Here is a 20811-nt window from a genome sequence, read left to right on the forward strand (position 1 = left end):
TCAAATCCATCAATATGCAGGTCATCGAAGAGAAAGCATCTGTCCATAGATCACATCACCTCCACGCTCCCAACCCGGGCAAAGCCCCACGACCCAAACTGGTACTGGCAGCCTGAACAGCCTTTCTCTTCCCCAACGATCCCTCCTGAGCACGCACACCAGCAATGATCTTCTCTATATGCGTCTCAACCACAACACCACCGACAATCATCTCGCCGAGCACCGCATGCAGGGTCTCATAGCCGAAGATCAGATCCAACTCGCAGACATTCTCAAACATCCGATCCAGCGCCTCGACAAACACCTGAATCAGATCAATCAGAGCGAGTGGGGACTCGGTCGACGTAGAGATCATAATGAACGACAGCGTCGCGTAGGTCCGGTATGTGATTTGGGTGGGGGTATCGGAGGGCCCGGAGGCGGTGGAGCTGGCGCCTTGCGAGAGGAGAGGAGGGAGTGGGAGGAAGTTGCAGGCGCTTGCTGGACGCTGCGCGACTAGACGGTATATTTGCGCGATCAGGGATTGCTGGGTTTGTGTGTCCTGTTCCTGGGGTTAGTGGTGTCCTGCGACGGGTGAGGGCGAGGGCGAGTGCGGCGGGGTATCGACTCACCAGCTGTGTGTAGAATTTGGTCAGCCGGGGTTGGCCATTGTTATTGAACACGAGGACTGCGTTGATCATTTTGACTGATGTGAGGCTTGGAACATGGGCAAGCTGGAGAGAGTGTCAGTCTTATCTGGATGCGATAGCTGATGATGCGGTTCGGGAGACTTGCCCCGTGCGTCGATCTGGAGAAATTGATACCAACATCTACATTTTTTTTTATTCTTGGCTTTTTGTCAACCCTTTGTTGGGTGTTCGCGAGTCATAATGAACTCAATACCAGCATGCAGGAATCCTGCATCTAGGATATCATTATATACAACCATACGGGCCCTATCCTCGGCCTCTAATCCCCACTCCAAGCGCGAACTCAAAGACCTCACCCCGACCGACCTCTGCTACTACTGGGATACCAGACCCCCGAAAGAGGAGCAACTAGCCTTTGCCGATAAGGTATTCACGCCATCGCGTCACTCGCCGCTCAAACTCTGGTCCGCCGCCAAATTCCGCACCACACCATTCGCATCAGTCGAGCCGGAAGTCGCATTCTTGGGCCGCTCAAATGTCGGCAAAAGCTCACTACTGAACGCAATAATGGGACAGGAGATCTGCTGGACATCGTCGAAACCAGGCCGGACGAGGGAAATGAACGCGTTCGGGATTGGAGGTACAAAGGGCGGCGAGTCGAAGGTTGTGCTGCTTGACATGCCGGGATACGGAAAGGCGAGTCGTTCTGAGTGGGGAGCGGAGATTATGAAGTATCTCCAGGGACGGAAACAGTGAGTCATGATGCCTGTCAACCTACCGACCCATGGTATGTACAATGACTGACAAACATGTTATAGACTCCGTCGCGCATTCCTCCTTATCGACAGCACGCATGGCATCAAGCAAACAGACGCCGAAATCCTCAGACTATTCCGACACCACGCAATTCCCCACCAGATCATTCTATCCAAGGTCGACAAGTTCCTCGTTAAACAATTGAAGCAGATAAAGACTGGGGTCACGCCCGCCAATATCGAGCGGCTACAGCTCTTGCTCCAGGGCATCAAACCCATTGTGCAGCCGGACCCGCGGGCTTCGGAGGGGCCTGGGTCTTTGGGTGAGATTTTGACCTGTAGTGCCGAAGCACGGATTGGTCCTGGCCGGGCGCTGGGGATCGATGCTGTTCGTTGGTCGATTTTGTCGGCTGCTGGTATTGATGGGAGCTTGCAGGGTGGCCGGCTTGCTGTGCCGCCTCCTGCAGAGACGCCGGCTATCTTGTCGTGAAGGGCATGCCTTGTTGTCCGAATTCAAGTTTAAATGGAGAGAAGTACTCCGTATGTTGTAATATACATACACCCCCCAAACCTACTAAATGCTTATCTACAATATACACACAGCACTGTTGGCTGACGGTGTAAATTATTATGGGCCCCTTGGTGACCTCCACGTGATCTAGTTACCATAAATCATCATAACTGATGCATACAAACATTGTTAATGAAGCTATTCAGAGATTACCTTATCAATTCGTCTATTAATTCCGGATCTGGGTAGTATTGGTAACAAGGTAAACTCATAAAATGTTTCGAAACCACGATAAGGTATACATTTCGAATCAGGTTGAAGCAACAATACAACAATCCAATAACGCCAAATGACACGCTACCGACAGATCGACTGTATACACAGCGGAGTAAGCTGTAAATCTATTTCTTGCGGGTTCTGTGACGGCCGTCCCATCAAAGTCTGGAAATCAATTTCCAGTGCATCACCAGACACCACTCCATTCCTGAGCCTGGCCGACTGAGTACACTCCAGGGCGTGAGTATGCTGGCCACTGGTAGTAGCCCCAACTCTTCGGTTGACAACTGGGGTCCAAATCTCGATATCTGCATCGTGAGACCTAGGATTGGCGGAGACAAGGACCACAAGCTGGGTTTGGTGATCCGAGTTGGAGTACCACCAGCGGGCATCCACCTGTAGCCGAGGGACGGACTCGGATAGGCCGACCTCTAGCACAAGAGAGGGCCATGGTATAGGTGCCCCGGCGGCCGGTTCCATTCCAGGGGAAAACGATGCGTCTGCCTCCTTACTGCACATACGACCAGCTGATCGTCCAGCCCCTCCAAGCCAAAAATCATGGTTGATGAAGCTCAACCCCATATTACTAAGAGCATAGTTAATCCAGGTATCAAACTGACGGCTTATTTTCTCATGGTAGTGGTACGGTATGATCTTATATAAGATCATATGCTCGTGGTAGAGAATTGTTGCGCGCACCCCTTTTGGAACGTCAGGGTGTTCAATAAGCGCCGAAAAAAGATCGTCCGGGATCCGTTGTACCAGAAGGTATTGCGAGCTAGGAGGGTCCTCTGACACAAGCTTTGTTTTGAGTACGTCGAGATAATCCCAGAGCTCATCGAGAGAGGAGGGTCGGTCGAGGATATTGGCGGTTAGAAGGGTTGTAGGATCGACCCCAAGGTCAATACTTTCGGCGTTAGAGGATGGAAGAGATAAATCGGCGTTACCAGAAGGCATAGCGAGATGGGAGGTGGGAGGTGAAGAATTGGATGGGTAGGAAGTCTGAGAAGTTTGATGAACGGAGAGAAGAGACCACTGATCGAAATCCTTGAGATGGAGATAGCAAGATATGTGCTTGGATACTTGTAGAGCGTACGGAGTAGTTACGACCCATGATGATTGAACTTACGTCACAATAACTCAGCCTCGAGGTGTTTATCCTATGGTCCATGTTGGAAACATTTGAATGCTTCGCTACGAGAACCAGCAGCCGTAAGCAGAACACATGTACTATATTACAATACAACCTAAACACCAATCCAACTCATGACACAATTTGGAACAGATCATAGGTAACCAATCTATTATGGGCAGTCCGATACGGACAAAGCAAGACGAAAAATATGTAAAAGAATCACCGATCTGGCAGGCAACAGAATGGGAAGTCACATAAGCATCAGGCAAAGAGAAAACGTATGGATGGCAGGATGCATGGGGATAGGCAAATATTTGGGAATACAGAATGATAGAAACCTCCACATAAGAGATGATGAAAGATATGAAAAAAAAACGCCTGGTCCCTTATCGTAATGCTGCAGAACCAAAGAATGCCGACCGCGCTATGCAAAGGATATTTTTCCGATGGAAGACGAGAGCTGTAAGGATGGGTATCGTGAATGGGGGAATAGAGTGAGAAGAGAAGAAAAGACAGAGGAAAGGAAGTTAGTATAAGGAGAAAGGTTGTCGGATGTTGATATTGATCGAGGGCAGAAAATGCGTGCTAAGCATCTCAATCAGACAAGTCGTCATCATCTTCGATCCCGCCGAGGACCTCCTGCCCACGTCGGTTAACGACAATGCGTTTTGCAAGCTTGCTTTCCGGGACTCCATCCCGTGCAGCACCAAAGTCGAGAACCTAGGTGGAAACAATATTAGCATTAATCATTGGAATCCCTCATTAGAGAGAACTTACTTCGATATAAGTCAAACTATCACGTTGCACCGCGGCAACACACCTCCGGTCATTGAACTTGACTTGCCACACGCCACTAAGGTCTGTGAGGAGGTCTCGAACACACTCGCCGTTTCGCACATCCCACATCTTCAGCGTCCGGTCAGACCCGGAGATGACCTTCTGTCCATCGTGCTGGAAGCAGGTGATGGCACCGGTGTGTGCGCTCAGGGTGTTCTTGCAGTGGCCATGCACGGAGTCCCAGATTCGGAGGGTGGAATCAGCAGCAGCAGAGACAAGGAAATCGTGCTCCAAAGCGAGCAGGCCAACGAGAGACGTATGGCCTTCAAGATTATATAGGATGGCTCCATCATCTAGTGACCAAACTTTAACCATGTGGTCCATGGCTCCACTAATGCAACGATTGCGCTTATGGTCAAGAACCACGCTATACACTTTCATCGAGTGACCCTGCAGAGTATGTAAAGTCTGTCCGGTGGAAACCTTCCAGACCTTCACCGTGCAATCGTAACTACCACTCACAAGGGTATCACCATGGGCTGCGATTGCACGAACTGAGTGCTGATGGCCGGAGAGCACACGCAGGAAGTATGGACAGCTAGCGTCATCCACCGTAGGACCACTCTGATAGTAGACTGGGTCACCGGGTTTGGGAAGCTTCCACACCCGAAGATTTGAGTCACGAGACCCAGTAATGATCAATGGTTCTTTGGGCATCATCTCAAGCTGACCATCTGCATTCCTACCTACCTCGGCAGGCAGAACGATTTGCAAGCATCGGACTGTGGAAGTGTGGCCGTGGAAGATCTGAGTACACCTAGCCCGCTCGATGTCCCAGACTCGCACTGAACGATCGGTGGAGCCGGAGACTAGCGTGTTGCCATGATATTCAAGAGCCCACACTCCACCTTCGTGGCCCTCCAGCGTTGCCTGCAACGCGCCTGTTTTAGTGTCGTACACGTTGATGTTTGTGTCATCGCTTCCCGTAAGAACCTTGTCGGCGTCGAATTGCAGGCAAGTAACAACATGACGGTCATGAGCACGAAAAGCGATATGTTGCGGCTTAACATCCGGCTGCATCCATCCCTTATGGATGGCAACATGGCGACGGTACAGAACTTTGAAGAGGAACAGCCCACGAAGAGATGGTAGACCCACTTCGGCATAGGGCACCGACCCAGCTGCAGCGCTGGCAGCGGCGTACGGGGCTTCTGACGCGGCAATGTCTCTCCTCCAGTCTGGATCGGGGAGTTCTCCTCCACTGGATGAGACCTTTCGCTTGGCAAGCTTCCGGCTTGAAGCACGTGTGTTTGCTTTCCGCTTGCCCCGTCGGCTGATTGGCAAAGACCCTAGAGGGCTTCTGCTGCTGGGACCCGCCATCGAAGGAACAGGGGACCCTTCCATATCCGCCCTGGATGGAGTCAAAACGCTGAGGTCCTCCTCATGGTCTTCAGGGCCGCTGGATAACTGCCATCCCCATCCCTGTCTTATAGCCCGTTCTAGTTCTCCATCAGAGAGATGATAACCATCTTGCTCGAGGAGATTCCTCCAGCTCTTTTCATCGGAATTCGTAATGTGTCTCCACCTCTTAGACACCTGCGCAGCACGACACATCGTCTGTACGTCAAGGTATTTGACGATGTTGAGACTAAGCTCAAGCGGCAGAAGAGTCAGGAAGTCGCACTTCAATGTTGGATTAACGACATCGGCCACGAAATGAAGAGTAGGTTTAGGGCATCTCCGAAGAAATTGATACATGAGATACGTCTTGACCTCATCAGGCACCGAATCAAAAAACTCCAATACCTTGGGCATATCTAAGAGGGAGGGAGGGGACCGTGAGCTTGCGAGAGAATGGTCATTCACCCGAGTCTCATCTGCATCTTGAAGCCGCAAGACCTTAGAAAAACGCGAGACATTATGATCGAGGCTGGAATCTGTATCAACGTCAAGCCCCTCTGATTCGAAGGAGGATTCGCCATGGAGGGCATTCATAGCAGCAACCGGTGAGAGACTTGGGCTCGGGAGGCACATATCCTGCGCCATGGCATTGTCTATTGCCGATAGTTGAGACATAAGCTCGGGTCTCTCTTGCATTGCAGATTCCTGTGTTCCATATGTTGTATCATGACCAAATGAGGCTGATTCATGTGCAGTTGAACAACTCTCATCCGCTTCAGTAGCCTGAGATTCTTGGTTTCCGGGGTTTGAACGAATCCCAGAAAATGCATTCTGCAAGTAAGAACCTTGATTGGATGCCTGTAAGCCCTTAGCTCCGATTTCAGATGAGAGAGGTGAAGGCAAAGGAGGTTCCCTGCGCGGAAACACCGAGCTGTGGATTCTTGGTCTTGGGGGCACATTTTCGCCAAATCCGCTCAGGTTGCTTTCGGTGTCTGGGGTGGCAAGGCCGGCGGCAAGATGAGTTGATCCGACGCCACTTTGGCGAGTGCGGCGTGTGATGGGCTCAGAAGGAGCCCGTGTTGAGCGAGTTCGTGGGAGAACCGAGGGTCGAGTATCGAAAAGCGTGACGGGGGATACGGCACGACGGCGAGTATTGAAAGGGTGGCTAGAAGGTTGACTCGCTATTCTCGGAGGGGTCAGCCGCCGAGTGGGGTTCTCGCCCTCGGCGATGAACGAGTTCACAGAGCGAATCGGGCCATTTGAAGATTTTAACGCCTCGCTTTTCTCCTTGTACTATATATTATTATACTGTAAGCATTGGATTCGACTAGACCAAGAGGGTAGGATAAAATCGTACCTCGGCGGCAGCATTTATGGTATCCTCGGGCTCGTTAAAGATGATGGACTTCTCGCCGATCTTGAACTTGAGGTTCCTTAGAGCCGCTGGAGTTGGAGATGAGGCGAGAGGGTACTGTCGGACATCCAGATCCTTGACGGCTCGCGGGGGGTTGATTGTCAACGGCGGGAAGGAGGTAGTCGTGGTGGTGGTGGTCGTCACCACCGTAGTCCGGGTAGTCGGGGCGAAGGAGAACTGTCCGATGGAGGCATTTGATGGCCCTTGGCCCAGCTCCTCTCTTTCGTCCATTTCACGTTTTCGAGGACGAATGAATCGAGATCCCGGGCTGTGGGTCGCGTGGGAGGTCGCAGATACGGATGCGTTGTGGTCAGTCAAAGCCGAGTCGACTTCTGATATTTGAAGGGAGCTGGGAGCATTTGAAGTCATTGTAAAGCGAGCTCATGTGCAAGAGGACAAAGAACTGTGAATGTCCCAAATTAACTTTTTTTAGCAAAACACCCCCTCAGCACGGTACACCAGCAAAACCATCGATGCAAAGGGCATTCAGCACATAGTGTCAAGAGCCGAGGATAATCAAGTTGTTAGGGGGGGGAAATAGAACACAAATAATGGAAGCAAGGAAGCAAAGGGAAGGGGAGAAAGAAACAGTGGCGGCTGAGAAGGAGTTGGGGCGGAGAACAACATTTATTCCGGTTCCCGTGGACGATGTCATGGCCCAACGTGCAACATTTGGATTCTTTCTGATTCTTTGCTATTTAGCTGTTGATTTTTCATATATTAGACCTGTTACCTTGACTACTGTCTACGGATGTGAAATGCCAAATGATCCGAGTGTGAAACCTGGAGAAAGGGCCCCTGGTTCTGCTCTAGACCGGCAGAACTGATTACCAGATAGAGGTGGGACCGAGGAGACACTCAGATAAGCCGGTTGACTTCCTCTTGCCCAGCGCCTTTATAACGTAATAACCAGGATTCTATTAGCTATTCGCCCCTAAATCATAACGTAATCGGTAAGCGAGTGGCCACTGTAAGCGAGTGGCCACCCTACCCAAGAGTATAGTTTTCTAAGGTAAATATTTCAACCAGAACGCCATTAAATTAATTAAACTAAAAAAGATCATTTATCTGGATACCTATTGATCTTATGCCCTGTCTTTCCACACCCACTACACCTTGGTGCAGCCTGTGGTCGTGGTTCTAACCCTGATTGAGTGCTTCCGCCCGGGGGGTGTAGGGGTGTTTCTAATGCTTCTACCAGCCTAGCAATGATTTCAGAAGCTTCTTGAACTGAGAGGCCTTCTTTGGCGGGTATCTACCTTTTAGATCGGGCCCGCTTTTGCTTCTTATTCTTATTTTTATCCCATAAATCCTTGTTTTCTTTCGCTAGTAAAATAGCGCTATATATTACAAGCTCGCAGCCTTTGATAAGTTAGTTTAATATACGTTTAGAAGGGCTTATTAGGCTTCGAGATTAGGTTCGAAGTAAAGCTTTAATAGACAAAGCCTGTTGACGTAGATCTTTACTATTAAAAGGGGTTTTTAGGGTGAAATTCCGGCTTGAATCGCTACCCCGGCTTAGGGGGGGGGTTGGCGTTCGAAGATAAATATTAAGTTTTAAAAGTACCCGATTGGGTGAAAAAGGTATTAAACTAGCTGCTGAGAAGCTATTTTTAATCGTCTCCAATTTAAAAGCTTCAATTCGTACGGAGGGGTATACTTCGAGGAATTTAAGTTTATTAATATAGTTGATCCTAGTCCGCATTTTTATCTTAACCAACCGGCCGTATAACCGTTTTACTACCGTAAAACAACCGATATTAAGAGGTTATAAAAGGTAAGAGGAATACGGTAGTATATAAATTAGTATAATATCGTTTTCCTCATAAATTTAATCGAATTAAGGGGTTAAATGGCTTCTATAGCTATCGAGTACTAAAAGTCGATACCTTCCTACTATATATAATGAAGTTAATAGTATAAAGAGTTTCTAAAGCCAGCGAAGTCCAATTTCATCTGATATCCACCCATTTAGACTAACTTTAAAGTACTAGTTACTAGGAAGGCCTTCGAACTATAATTTAAGGAAGACCTTACCTTTAAAAATAATATATAGAGGGAGGACCTATCCTACCACGTTTATACATTTAATTGCAGTTACCTACTCGCGATTTCTAGGTTATTAAAGTAATCTCCGACTGTAGTATTCACTTCTTATTATAACCTTTACTGTTATAGTTAATCCTATTATAAATCCAGTCTTATCGAAGTTATAAATATCGTCTAGGTTAATCCTAAATTGAATAATAGTTTTTTAAATAAGATTAAACTATTCTCTAATGATTTTTGGGTCTTTACACTTCGCGCGCTTATAATTATAACGTCTTAAGAACCGAGAGGAAAGAAGAGGGCGTTGTTTTATAAAATTGTAAACCTATTTTTCGCTAACCAAAATGACTAGGGTAGTTCCGCGCTTTTTAAGAAGAAGATTCGCTATTTCTTATACTATAGAGGGCCGGGGAGCTGATCCACGAGAATCCATAGAGAGAATCCATTTTTGAAGAGATTCCTCTTCAATTGTAGTCAATTTAGTCGAGTTGGCGCGAGAAGTCGCGCGGCATTGTATTCCATCGAGGCGGCGCCGAAGGGTTGAACGCGGGACGTTAAAGGTACGGGTGGCAATAGAAATATTGGTAAATTCTTGTTTCTTAAAAGCCTGGATAGCTAGTAAGATCCTACCCTCCTGCTCTATTGAATCTTTAGAGGATTGAGAGCGAATTGGTGGCATGGTGGGTGGTTGAACTAAGTAAGTGCTAATTCATGGACGCGTTTTTGGGTAGGGTGGCCACTCGCTTACAGTGGCCACTCGCTTACCGATTACGTTACATATCATGGTCATTCATCCAAGTTCTATCAAGTTTCTGATTTGCCATCGCCATGCATCACGTGAAGTGGGGGCGTGCCTCGGGTGGCTTCTTGGCACGGGGCGTATCTCATTGTTATGAAGAAATCATTTCCCAGGGGGCTCATTGGGCAGACATAGGGGTACAGAATAATCATCGTGCAGTCCATTGTCCCTTACTACTGACTTACTCTATGCATGTCATATACTCTCCAGGTGCAATACCCACCGGCTGATATCTGCAATAACAATGTCTCGCCCCTCCCCACATCGATTTAGGGTTTGGTTGCTTTTACGTACTACACCTCTCCAGCCCTACCTCTAATGATATCCTTGGATATATTCGCAGCGTTACACTTGATTTGACAGATGACATATCTAGAGGAATATATCTGGACTTGGGTCAATGAATCATCTGGTCCCTTGTTTGCTGGAAATCCGATACGAGACAGGATTATGATATATATTCCAGGGCAAAGTGACGTTATAGATGCTGACGTAGAATGAAAAACCAAATGGTGAAGACAAACATGAAAGATGACTAGGGCCCTAATACAATGGGATCTGAGCTGTGTCTATGAATAGACTCGCTAGTTCCAAACTTTGTTAATATCTAAGAATGAAATATGTTTCACTCGCTAGAGCTTGCCGTTTCCTGATGCTAAGACTCCGAGCTAAGCAAGACACATCTTCTACAAAAATGTCCAGATCCTATGATGTTTCCGAGTTTGCTGAATCCTTAGACGACCCATCGATAATTTGCGGACTTTGTACCGGGAGAGGACGACAGCGGCTTCCACATCTATGTTTCCTTATTGTGTTTCTTTGCCTAACATTTGTTTCTCTTCGATTGATGTTCATGCCTAACATATAGAAGAGTCGGACCTAGAGTGAATTCTTCTTTCTGCCTCATCCGGTGGCGAGGCTCACTTTCCTTCGGTGGAGGAAGCTAACGACGCTGCAGTGCTCCCTTCTGACGAACTTGGATTCCCATTCACATCGAATATCTTGATGAAGCACTCATTCGACCCGGGCGCACAGACAAGAAAGTGCATTTTAAGCTCGCAGATAGGGAAATCTCGGCTCAAATTTTTAACAGAGTCTTCAAGTAGACACCCGACCACAATCACTCTAAGAAGCAAATGGGCGACGAGACGATTGCGAGGCTTGCTAATATTTTGCTTCCAACGTGCCAGATCAGGGTTTCAGATAAGATATACGTTAGAAACGAGCCGAGGGTAAGTACAACGGAGAGACAAACGTGCATTCTCCCAAGTAGAACTTTCCGACGACATTTGAAAGTACCTAGTTGAAGCACCTTCCCCTCTCGGCGTAGAAGGCCTTCTCCATATTTACAACCACGAACGAGGGGATTGCCAATGTGAGATTTATGTATAAATCAGGACCGTACAAGAAATGCATGTCCAAACAGACTCAAAGGAGTTTTGGCTGAGATATGCATATGTTGTATGAAATTAGTATGTAGGTTGGGTTGGGTGGACCACTGGCTTACACGTGTCACGTGGATCTAACCCTATTTGTGGCAGATCTGCCTGGAGGCTTATGTCTAGGCCCCTCTCAACCCCGCCCTTGACCTGCACTCTATGGCATCTATATTATCCCCCGACTGAACGGGCGCTACAATTGGCACTCTTGGCGACCTGAGAACCGGGGAATCGCGGGATTAAACTGCGAGGCTGCAGCGAGTTTCAGTCTCTGGCTCAGCAGGGCAAAATCTCTCCGGGCAAAATTCCATCGGATGGATGGTGTCGGTCCGACCCGCCTTATCTTATGCACGTTCATGTCCAACGACTGTTTGGAAATGTGGTGTCTAGACTCGTACGGCAGAAATTGAAAGACTGAAGGAAAGATGGAAATGTGCACCGAGGATGACATGAGTAGCAGGGATTGGCTACTGCAACCATCATCGAAGCGTAACGCAGGTCTGCAGTGGATGTGTACGAATCAACTGCCGTCTTTAAAGGAGTGGAGCGGAATGACCCCAAGGGATGTGATGTGTCTGAGGTGAGGTGCGTTGGTCATAGCCATCAGCCCAATACCCTTTCGCTGAACTGCCCATCCCCAGGCTAGCGGACTGATGACCATTTCTCTTTATGCTTTGCCCTTATGCTTTGCCCTTATGCTTATAACTCATTCCTGCAAGCAATATTACCGGACTGAAGAGAGGTTTCGCAGCAAGCAGCAGCAACTGTTCACGGCGGGGAGCGGAACCCGCTGGACAGCACCGGGCTCTGCCTACTGTCCCTCGATGGCGGCGGCGTGCCCGGACGCTCGACCCTGTACATCCTGAAGGGTTGATGGATTGACTGAACCAGACACGCCCCGAGGGTGCACCCGCAAAGAAACCCTGCAAGGTGTTTGACCTTCTAGGCGGCACTAGTACAGGCGGGTGGGTTGATTCAGTCCATGGTATAATATCGGATGGCTTACAGATGTAGATTGATTGCAATTATATTAGGTCGATTGGGGATGGATGTCGATGAGTGTATTATGGCGTACATCAAGTTTACGAAAATTATTTTTGACAAACCCTCAAAACGGGGCGTATCCAGCCTTTTTGGTAAGATTAAGCCCCAATTCGATACCGACAAGCTCGAGGGTGCAACCAAAGAAGTCATCAATAGCTATAGAGCTAAGCCGACCGATTTATTCAATCATCAAGCTGACCCAGGTTGCCGGGTGTAAGTGTATATGAGCTAATGGTCCCGTATCCTGCTAACGGCTCCAGGTTCGTCTGCAGCATAACGTAGGAGACCAGGGAGATCGTGCACCTTCGCAGCTATTCCATACGCAACAAGCCTGGAATTCCGGCCACCATCAGCCAGGCCGCCTGCGCAACCTCCGCCGCCACAACCTTCTTCAAGCCGGTGTCTATTGGGGCACGCAAATTCGTGGATGGTACGCTCGGGGCAAAAACCCCGTGGATGAAGTGGAAGACGAAACGTCTGACATCTGGTATGAAGAAACAGGTGACCTGAAGCCGCTGGTGAAGTGCTTTATCTTGATCGGCACCGGCAACCCCGGGAAGAAGGCGATGGAGGACAACCTACTCAAGTTTGTTTCTAAAACCCTGCCAAGTCTCGTCACCTAAACTGAGTATACGGAGAAGCGATTCATCGCTAAATGGCGACAGCATTATGATAGCAAGCGATATTTCCGAATCAATGTAGATCAGGGGTTATAGGACATTGGGCTGGCAGAATATCAGGAGCAAGGCTTGATTGAAGCAGCAACAGAGGGATATCTCGACCACCAGGCAGTGGCATTCCGAGTGCGGGATTGTGTTGAGAATCTGAGATCAAAGTAGAGTGTGTATTTAGAAGATTTTACATAGTCCTGGTATTCTTCGGCTAACGGATACGAGACGTGATTGATAGGGAGGGTCGATGCTGGTATGGATGTACAGGCAATTTTGTGCATTTTATGCACTTTATGCACTTTTTGAACTCTTGCGCCAAAATGATGTCAAGTCTCACGATTTGGAAAGTGGGATGTGAAATGTGGAGGATTTCCCTGATTTCCATGATTTTCGTTCCATGATCTGCACCGAAGACAATAGATCGACAATAGAGGCGTATCCGAAACCCTGGGACGAGACTAGGCTATTGGAGTCGACTATTGGCGACCATCAGGGGTTAACCGCATGACCATCCGACTTAGCCGCCTACCAAACCACTAGCTGTTCCGGTTGACTGCGCTTGGGGTGAATGTGGCGCTCGGAGTATTTTCTTTTCTTTTGTCTTTGTGTGTCTGACGAGTATTCGAAGGATGTGTTGTTGTTCTACATATCGGAGTCGGAGCGGCAGACCGAAACCCGCTAATTACGTATACGGAGGTTGATCGGCGTTCGTCCAATCGATCTCGGAGATCTCGATCTGAGTGAAATTGCGCCCCGGAGTGTCATCGCTGCTTGTTCCGCCTCGTGGGTCAAAGACGCGGCACATGGGCTGATTCAATACAAAGTTTGTCTATAGTGTTTGTGCCTCCTATTTTTGAGAAATTGCGCTCGCATGTTTGACACCGAGTCTTACAATATAGGTAAGGTCCCTATAAAAGCGCCCTCGCGATCTTGGTGACACCCGTGAATTGTCAAACCGTGTTAAACTGTCAGTCGCAAACGATCAGATTCATGTCTCAGTATCTTCCCGAGTATGTAGCACATGCGAAAGGTGGAGTCCGAAAGGAGCCCGCATGCAAGTCGATCATTGCCAGTTCCTGGGCCTTTGGACGTGTATCCATGGAACAGAGAGTATTCTTAGTCGAAACATCACTGCCCAGGGTTCGAGGGGGCGATTACGGAGTTTATCCTCCGGACACGGGCTGGTATTTGTCATGGAGCACATCGAGTGGGGGCCTCTATCGTATTAGAGCGGTTCTGAATAACAAGATCTCAGAATACTTCGCTCCGGCGCATTGATAAACGATCGATTTGTCGATCTGCTCTCAGACGCGACCGCAAGTTCCAGCTATGGACTTGGTGTCGCTCAAATATGGATACTCCATAGTTCGTGGCTCTAGACTTGACTAGACTCCACATTCTGGCGATAGCTCCGTGCTGTGTGTGTTTTAGGAAAAAGCATCCATGTGAGTGGATAGGACAAGCGGATTGGTACCTGAATTAGTGGAGCAGACGGAGTTATAATTCCAATTAGCGACGGCAAGGACGTGAGCAGACCTCGTGGGAGGCGTCGATAGCGCAAACTCACGGACAATGCCACGTTCTTGATGTGGGCGTTGACTATTTTTTTAGGTTGCAGATACCGCAGTAAGGGGTAAATGTTAAGATTCGAAGTAGTATATGTACGGAGTATACTAAGGAATAATAGTGTTATGCAAATGCATGTTATATAGCATGATATGTAGGTTAGAGCATACATAACCCCTATCACAACCTTGGATATCACATCCTACACGAAGCCCTAAAACTTCGTATCCATATACTCCGTACTTCCAGTATTTCTAATATTATATGTCGATCAACTCTCGAGAGACCGTGCTCCACTCGAAATTAAATTTGGAATAAATGAAACGCTGCTTTTCAGCCTATGAGGATTCTTTAAGACATCGGTGGAGTCTCCCCCCTTTAAGCGCGTGAACAGGAAATCTTTCAAACTCATTTGCCTGTTCTGTACTACACTCGACGCTTTCGTACAAAAAACATCCGAATCCCAACTGATCACGCATTTTGGATCTTTTATTTTTACCAAATCTATACATCCCTTCCCCAGTCCCGAGTCAATCCTTAAACAGCAAACGTTTCTTTCTATTTCTGGGTACGTTGCGGTTCAGCCCAATTTCCCCTAAATTGCAGACTAAGTAACTAATTTAGTGGAGTAGATTCAACCGAAGCGAGATACTTGAACCAGGAACCCCCCCGCTTACACAATTTGCGCATTCAGTCCAACCATTCGCATCATACGATTCATGCGCAATTGAACTGCGCTCTGTCTCTCCCACCATGGGACACCGAGAACTCACACCGGTCCATGTGCCACTTCGAACGTCGAGTCGCAAACCGGCACAACACGAACCAATGAACACCCAGGAACAGACCCGAGTCGACCGACGAACCTCGAAGGCCCAAAGATTTTTCGGAACCGATATATCACTTCCCACGGAACATGGCGGGTGGCAGGAGCCTCCAAATGTACAACGACCGAGCTTTGCGAAGCCGAATAATGCTCCTAGACAAGGCACCGGTCTGGTTCCGTTTCCGCGTTCTTCAGAGAATACCTTGATTCCCGATCAGAACCTTCGCGTACGGGCTTCATCGCCTCTGCTAGGCCAGGACTTCCGATCCCAGGAGGCCGCGCCGCCGCTTCCCAAGTCTTCGAAAAAGGTTCACCATTCCGGTTCCTCGTCCACCCTTTTCTCCTATTTCAGCTCGAAAGAATCGGCCAAATCGGCCAAATCGCCTAAATCGCCTAAATCACCCAAGAACCGTGGACTCCAGCCGAGAGTACGGCACGAACTCTCCAGTGAGCCCCAAGTGACATACACGAAGCCTCAAGAATCACCGAAAGAATCCAAGCGGAAGATGCGTCCTTCAAAAATTGATCTTTCCGTCTTGTTCCCGAAGCCGCGGAATCCCCAACCCCAAACACTTCTGTCCCCCCACCGGATGGTCAACTCGCCCTCCCCTGTCTCTTCAATGGACCCGGATATTTCTTCAAACAAGATTGAAAGGATGACCGGCGGCATGAGCAACTCCACCACGAGGAGATACGACGCACCTCCCCCTCGATCTTCAATCACCAAGAATGACCTACCCAAAAATGGTCTTGATCACTTCGATTTGCCCTCGATTGCAGAGAGCAAAAGTAACGAGTGGTTGGAGCAACCGCTTGAGCGGACAGTAGGAACGAGTGAGATTGATATAGCCCTGGATAGATATGAGGGGCAACGATCACTCTTGAGTCGCTCGAGCACGTATACTACCAGTCAAGAGCAATTACGGCCAGAACAGCAACGCCCCCAGGAACCTCGCAAGAGCTCAAGACGTCCTCACAGCTCCTCTCGACCTAATGAGACGTACTTGAGTCCTCCCTCATGTCCAGACACAAACCGTGGTCGCGTCGCGAGTACCTCCCAGGAGTCGTGGAAGACTAATGAGTCAAAATCAAAGAGCGAGAAGAGCTCGTTGACCAAGAAGGGCAGCAAAAGTACTTTGAAGAACAAAGATCTGCGAAACACCAGTATGCTTTGCCTTTCCTCTTCTTCAGAGGACGAGGATGAGGACCGAACTCCAACCACCGACAAGCGCTATACAAACAAGTCTAGAAGAGACAGTGTGGCTACTTACGACGAATATGAGCCCCAGCTCTACACGGCTTCTACTGCCCACGCGACCACTGCCACGGCGGCGAAACGCTTTGACCGGAGACTCTCGACTAGCACGCGTGGCTCCCGCCAAACCGAAAAGAGCCTGCCAGTGCTCGAAGCTCGCCCACGAAAGGCTTCTCAATCCTCGAATGGCAAGTCTTCTCAGAAATCTGGACGAACCACGCAAACCCGCCGTTCGAGCGAAGTTCCCGCTATCCCAGATGACATTCTGGCGCAATTCCCACAGCAGCCTCTACGTACCCCCGCAGAGTTGAAAGAGTTGAACCGGAGGAGTCGTGTGATCGCCGTGACCCGCCAAGAGCAGGATCTCCTCGAGGCGATGCGTATTCGAAAGGGCAAGGTCACACCCAGTTTGTTGAATGCGCACGGAGCGGATAGAAGATCGCTAGCCTCTGGCCCATCGCGCGATTCTTTCTGCGGATCCGACACCTCATTCTTGCGTCTCAGCCATGTATTCCCGCCATTCGATGCACCGTCAGAAAAGGGTGCTACCCAATACAAAGATGGAACGCCCTCCCAAAGCTCGGGCTCGGATAGTGAATGGAAACCCCGCACTGCAGTTTCCTCCTCTAGTCTCAGTGTGGACTATTCCGAAAGCCTGCCATCTCCTTCCACCAGCGGTGCTTCGCCGCTGACCCCCACTTTGCCAATTCATCGTTTCTCGCCGCTTCCCTCTTCCAAGCCCCCAAGAGGGCCCCCACCGGCTATCCCTCAAGAGCAGAAGCAGCACACCCGCCGTCGCACCGATAGTAGCGAGGCTATCCTGCTGGATAGTGGTGGTGAGTCAAAACGCAACACCGGCCTTCCTCTCTGGTCTTTCGACTTTGATTGGAACCAGGAAAGTGCCAATCTCCCTCCTGTGCACTGATCGCTTGGCCCTTGATACCAGACACTCTCATTCCATCCCTTGCATTTCCTATTTCACCCTTCTATCTCTCTCTATTCCTACTTGAAATGACCTTTTACGGTCTTGCCTGCATTTCCTTGACTTGCAGCACTTCGCTCCAAGCTTCTCTTTACCCAACCACATAGACCTCTTATTCCTTTCCTACGTGACCCTTTTGCTTATGTCTTCTCACTATTTATTCTTTTCTTTTTGGATTAGCGTTCACTCGCGGGCTTCTGCACCTGCTATCATGTTTTACTTGGATGGTTTTCGTGCCTTTCTCACGATCTCATCATTTCCGGCTCACGATCATAATCATTAATATCCCCAATGATCATCAATTTATCAACTGAACTCATGCAATTTTCTTGCCCGATTCTTCACATAATTCCTGCCGCGCTCTAGCTTAGCCTGAGTCGGGTATCGCGGTGTATAGCGGCCATTTGGGACTTTGGGCTTTCAGTTTTCGCCGCTCATATATCTCTCTTCTAGAATTTCAAATACTAGGGTACTTGGAATGTTATATCAACCTCCTAATGGGATCACCGTGTTTGTTGTAAGTTTCTCATTTATATAGAAGCAAGATAGTTGGCCGCTTATACAAGCTCTTTACTTGGCGAGCTAGGATTTGAAGAATCTGAACATCTTGTCTTGTTCAATGTCTTTGTAGATCCCTATAAATGCCCATGATAACCAATCTTGGATATGAAATAGACAATATCGACGAATGACGACATGCGAGGAGAATAACAATGGCTGTGAATAATGTCTGGCTAGCTCGACGTCATCAACAACTCTCCCAAAATCCAGTACTCCACACAGAACATTCTAAATGTGATATGAGATACCCACAAAAGGTACACAGCCGGAATTGTACACATCACTTACCTCACGCGACAACTTCCAAGGTCGAACCCTTGGTGAGCAGTGATCCACTCCTTGACCGCCGACCTTTTCGTCTATAACCCCGGATTATTGCTTGAGCACTCTATCATCTTCCTCTCCTTTCTTTTCTAAGCTCTTTTCCAAGTTCTTCGGAACCCTCATTCATACAGTGGAGTCAGCCGACGCCCATTCTCTCCTTCGCCTCCCAGCCACTCGCGTCGCCTCCGATCGCCCTCGGGAAACCCTATCCGGACCTAAAAGGGAAGATCTCCAGACCAGCCCACCCCTGGTTCGCGAGTTGGGATTTGCAGTTTGCTCTACGGAGGACATCATCATACACACTTTTCCTGTCGCTGCCTCAACTGAGCCCATTTACCACATTCACGGATTGGGGAACATACTGCGTGCCCCTTTTGCGGAAACGTTAGCCGCTGTTTATAGGGAACACGTACTTCGTTATGGGAGATCGCGCTCAACGTCAGCCGTCTGGGCTGCGAGCTGCGGCCAATGTTGCGCCATGGATTCTGGTATGAGCTTGTTGGGGAATACAGCTTTTGCGATCTTGGGCACTGTTCGCTGACTTCGTTCCCTTCCAGTTGACTGCGGAATCCACTGCATTTGTGCTGGTAAGTCATCCTGCGCGTGTAGATTCTTGTGACAGGAAGATGAGAAGGCTAATTGTATTTTTACACTATAGCTAGCTCACTATTCTCGAGTCATGCCACCCGCCGGTGGTAAACGCTACCTGACCTCTACAGCAGTCTTCCTAGTCGAAGTGGTCAAGCTGGCCATCTCCCTCACAATGGCACTCTACGACGTCTCCAAAACCGCCCCACCCTCAATGCCCGCCACCTCCCTCTTCTTCTCCCTCACAAGCGCCGTGTTCTCGGGTGACAGCTGGAAACTCGCTATCCCTGCCGGGCTCGACGTCTTGTCCAACTCCCTGCTGTACATTGCGCTCTCGAACCTACGAGCTGCATCGTTCCAGGTTACATTCCAGCTGAAGTTTCTTACCACTGCGGTCTTTGGCCTGATGCTCCTGAGACGGAGCATCCCTCCCCGCAAGTGGGGCCTGCTTTTGCTTCTCATTGTGGGCGTGGCGTTGGTGCAGATCCCTGATGCTAGCCCAGAGCAAATGTTGCAGGATGATCATACTAGCCATTATTTCCCTCGATCCCTGGAGGAATGGAAAGCTGTCAAGCAAGGTGCTGGTTCTGGCAGCAGTTTGCAAAAGCGGTCTGCAACATACGAGGGCATTGAGGAGGACATCCTGACGGCTGACCCACACTTGAACCCCACAATTGGTCTCCTTGCGACCATTGGGGCGTCTTTGGCTTCTGGGCTTGCGGGGATTTATTTCGAGAAAGTCCTAAAGGACAGCTCGAACCATATATCGTTGTGGGTCCGCAATGTGCAATTAGCCGTCTACTCCGTTTTCCCGGCTCTCTTCATTGGGATTGTCTTCCGGGATGGTGAAAAGATCGCCGAAGATGGTTTCTTCCAGGGCTACAATTGGGCGGTGTGGTCTACCATCATCCTCCAGGCCTTGGGTGGTATCGTTTCTGCATTCTACGTCAGCCACGCGCAGAAGGATGCAAGGAGTTTCGCCACAACTGCCAACATAATTTTGAGCATTGTGGGAAGCATCTGGCTATTTGAATTTGAGGTCAATGCAAGCGTAAGTTCCTTGCCTCTCAAACACTTCTCTTCTGTTTCAGATGCGCCCTCGACATGAATTATGAACAAAACTGACTGGGACATTATAGTTCCTCCTGGGCTCGGCTGCAGTCCTGGTAGCAACCCACTACTATGGGAACCCGACCTTCAGCCCTGTGATGGGTGCCTTGCGTCCGCCTCCAATCCGCATCGACGCCTACGAAAAGGACCCCGCAGGTGACGAGGGCTCCCCTGTGGTGCCTTCCAATGACTTCTCTATCAAACTTCCAACCTCACCTTTCCTCTCTGACGGCATGTCGTCCTCCCGTCCCACCTCACCAGCACCAGGCCATACCAGAGTAAGCTCTAGCCGGAATGCAAGCGCGAATTATTTCGATGAGAAATGATTACTGTAACTCGCTATGCATATTGCTATTGGCCCACCTGACGAGATGCTCTTTACGGGAAATGATATTGGATACTTGATAGATGCGGGTGGAAGTGCGGTGTTCAAGAAAGCCGCCTGTCGCAAGCCCATTTACTATGCTTGGTGCCGCTCCCAATTTGGAGCGTAGCTACTCTTCGCTGCCAAATTTTGCCCTCTTACTGTCAAGATGTTTGCCGGTTTTGGCTCATGTATGCATATATACGAAGCAATGAAAGACTTTGATATACCCCACGATACTTGAAAATTGCTATTCTTACTGATTTGAGAAGAAACTGCTGCAGCATATGCATATGTTACAAAGGCATGGGTTCGCCCACGTGCTGTCACGTTAT

General features: G+C 49.0%; 7 protein-coding genes across 7 annotated transcripts; 4 read left to right on the forward strand and 3 right to left on the reverse strand.

The window, feature by feature from the left end:
* Positions 1-55: 55 nt before the first annotated feature.
* LCP9604111_5337 (putative AP-3 adaptor complex subunit sigma) lies at positions 56-680 on the reverse strand (the record flags this gene model as incomplete). Its single annotated transcript, XM_039073136.1, has 2 exons — positions 56-541; positions 612-680. The coding sequence occupies 2 exons, from the start codon at positions 678-680 to the stop codon at positions 56-58; spliced, it is 555 nt and encodes a 184-aa protein (XP_038928799.1).
* Positions 681-869: 189 nt separating this feature from the next.
* Positions 870-1874, forward strand: LCP9604111_5338 (translation initiation/elongation factor MRX8; the record flags this gene model as incomplete). The annotated part of the gene is made up of 2 exons (XM_039073137.1): positions 870-1381; positions 1448-1874. The coding sequence occupies 2 exons, from the start codon at positions 870-872 to the stop codon at positions 1872-1874; spliced, it is 939 nt and encodes a 312-aa protein (XP_038928800.1).
* A 378-nt stretch (positions 1875-2252) lies between these two features.
* LCP9604111_5339 (uncharacterized protein) lies at positions 2253-3128 on the reverse strand (the record flags this gene model as incomplete). The annotated part of the gene is made up of 1 exon (XM_039073138.1): positions 2253-3128. The coding sequence occupies one exon, from the start codon at positions 3126-3128 to the stop codon at positions 2253-2255; it is 876 nt and encodes a 291-aa protein (XP_038928801.1).
* Positions 3129-3900: 772 nt separating this feature from the next.
* On the reverse strand, positions 3901-7267 carry LCP9604111_5340 (F-box/WD repeat-containing protein; the record flags this gene model as incomplete). Its single annotated transcript, XM_039073140.1, has 3 exons — positions 3901-4026; positions 4084-6777; positions 6842-7267. 3 exons carry the CDS (start codon positions 7265-7267, stop codon positions 3901-3903), a joined length of 3246 nt encoding a protein of 1081 aa, XP_038928802.1.
* Positions 7268-10882: 3615 nt separating this feature from the next.
* LCP9604111_5341 (uncharacterized protein) lies at positions 10883-12852 on the forward strand (the record flags this gene model as incomplete). Its single annotated transcript, XM_039073141.1, has 6 exons — positions 10883-10978; positions 11937-12020; positions 12077-12150; positions 12200-12256; positions 12433-12442; positions 12490-12852. The coding sequence occupies 6 exons, from the start codon at positions 10883-10885 to the stop codon at positions 12850-12852; spliced, it is 684 nt and encodes a 227-aa protein (XP_038928803.1).
* Positions 12853-15219: 2367 nt separating this feature from the next.
* Positions 15220-17472, forward strand: LCP9604111_5342 (uncharacterized protein; the record flags this gene model as incomplete). The annotated part of the gene is made up of 1 exon (XM_039073142.1): positions 15220-17472. One exon carries the CDS (start codon positions 15220-15222, stop codon positions 17470-17472), a length of 2253 nt encoding a protein of 750 aa, XP_038928804.1.
* Positions 17473-18833: 1361 nt separating this feature from the next.
* LCP9604111_5343 (putative UDP-galactose transporter) lies at positions 18834-20438 on the forward strand (the record flags this gene model as incomplete). The annotated part of the gene is made up of 4 exons (XM_039073143.1): positions 18834-18902; positions 18972-19001; positions 19073-20053; positions 20142-20438. The coding sequence occupies 4 exons, from the start codon at positions 18834-18836 to the stop codon at positions 20436-20438; spliced, it is 1377 nt and encodes a 458-aa protein (XP_038928805.1).
* Positions 20439-20811: the final 373 nt, after the last annotated feature.

Source organism: Penicillium roqueforti (genome assembly GCF_015533775.1).
Source record: "Penicillium roqueforti strain LCP96 04111 chromosome Unknown scaffold_12, whole genome shotgun sequence".
NCBI lineage: Eukaryota > Fungi > Ascomycota > Eurotiomycetes > Eurotiales > Aspergillaceae > Penicillium > Penicillium roqueforti.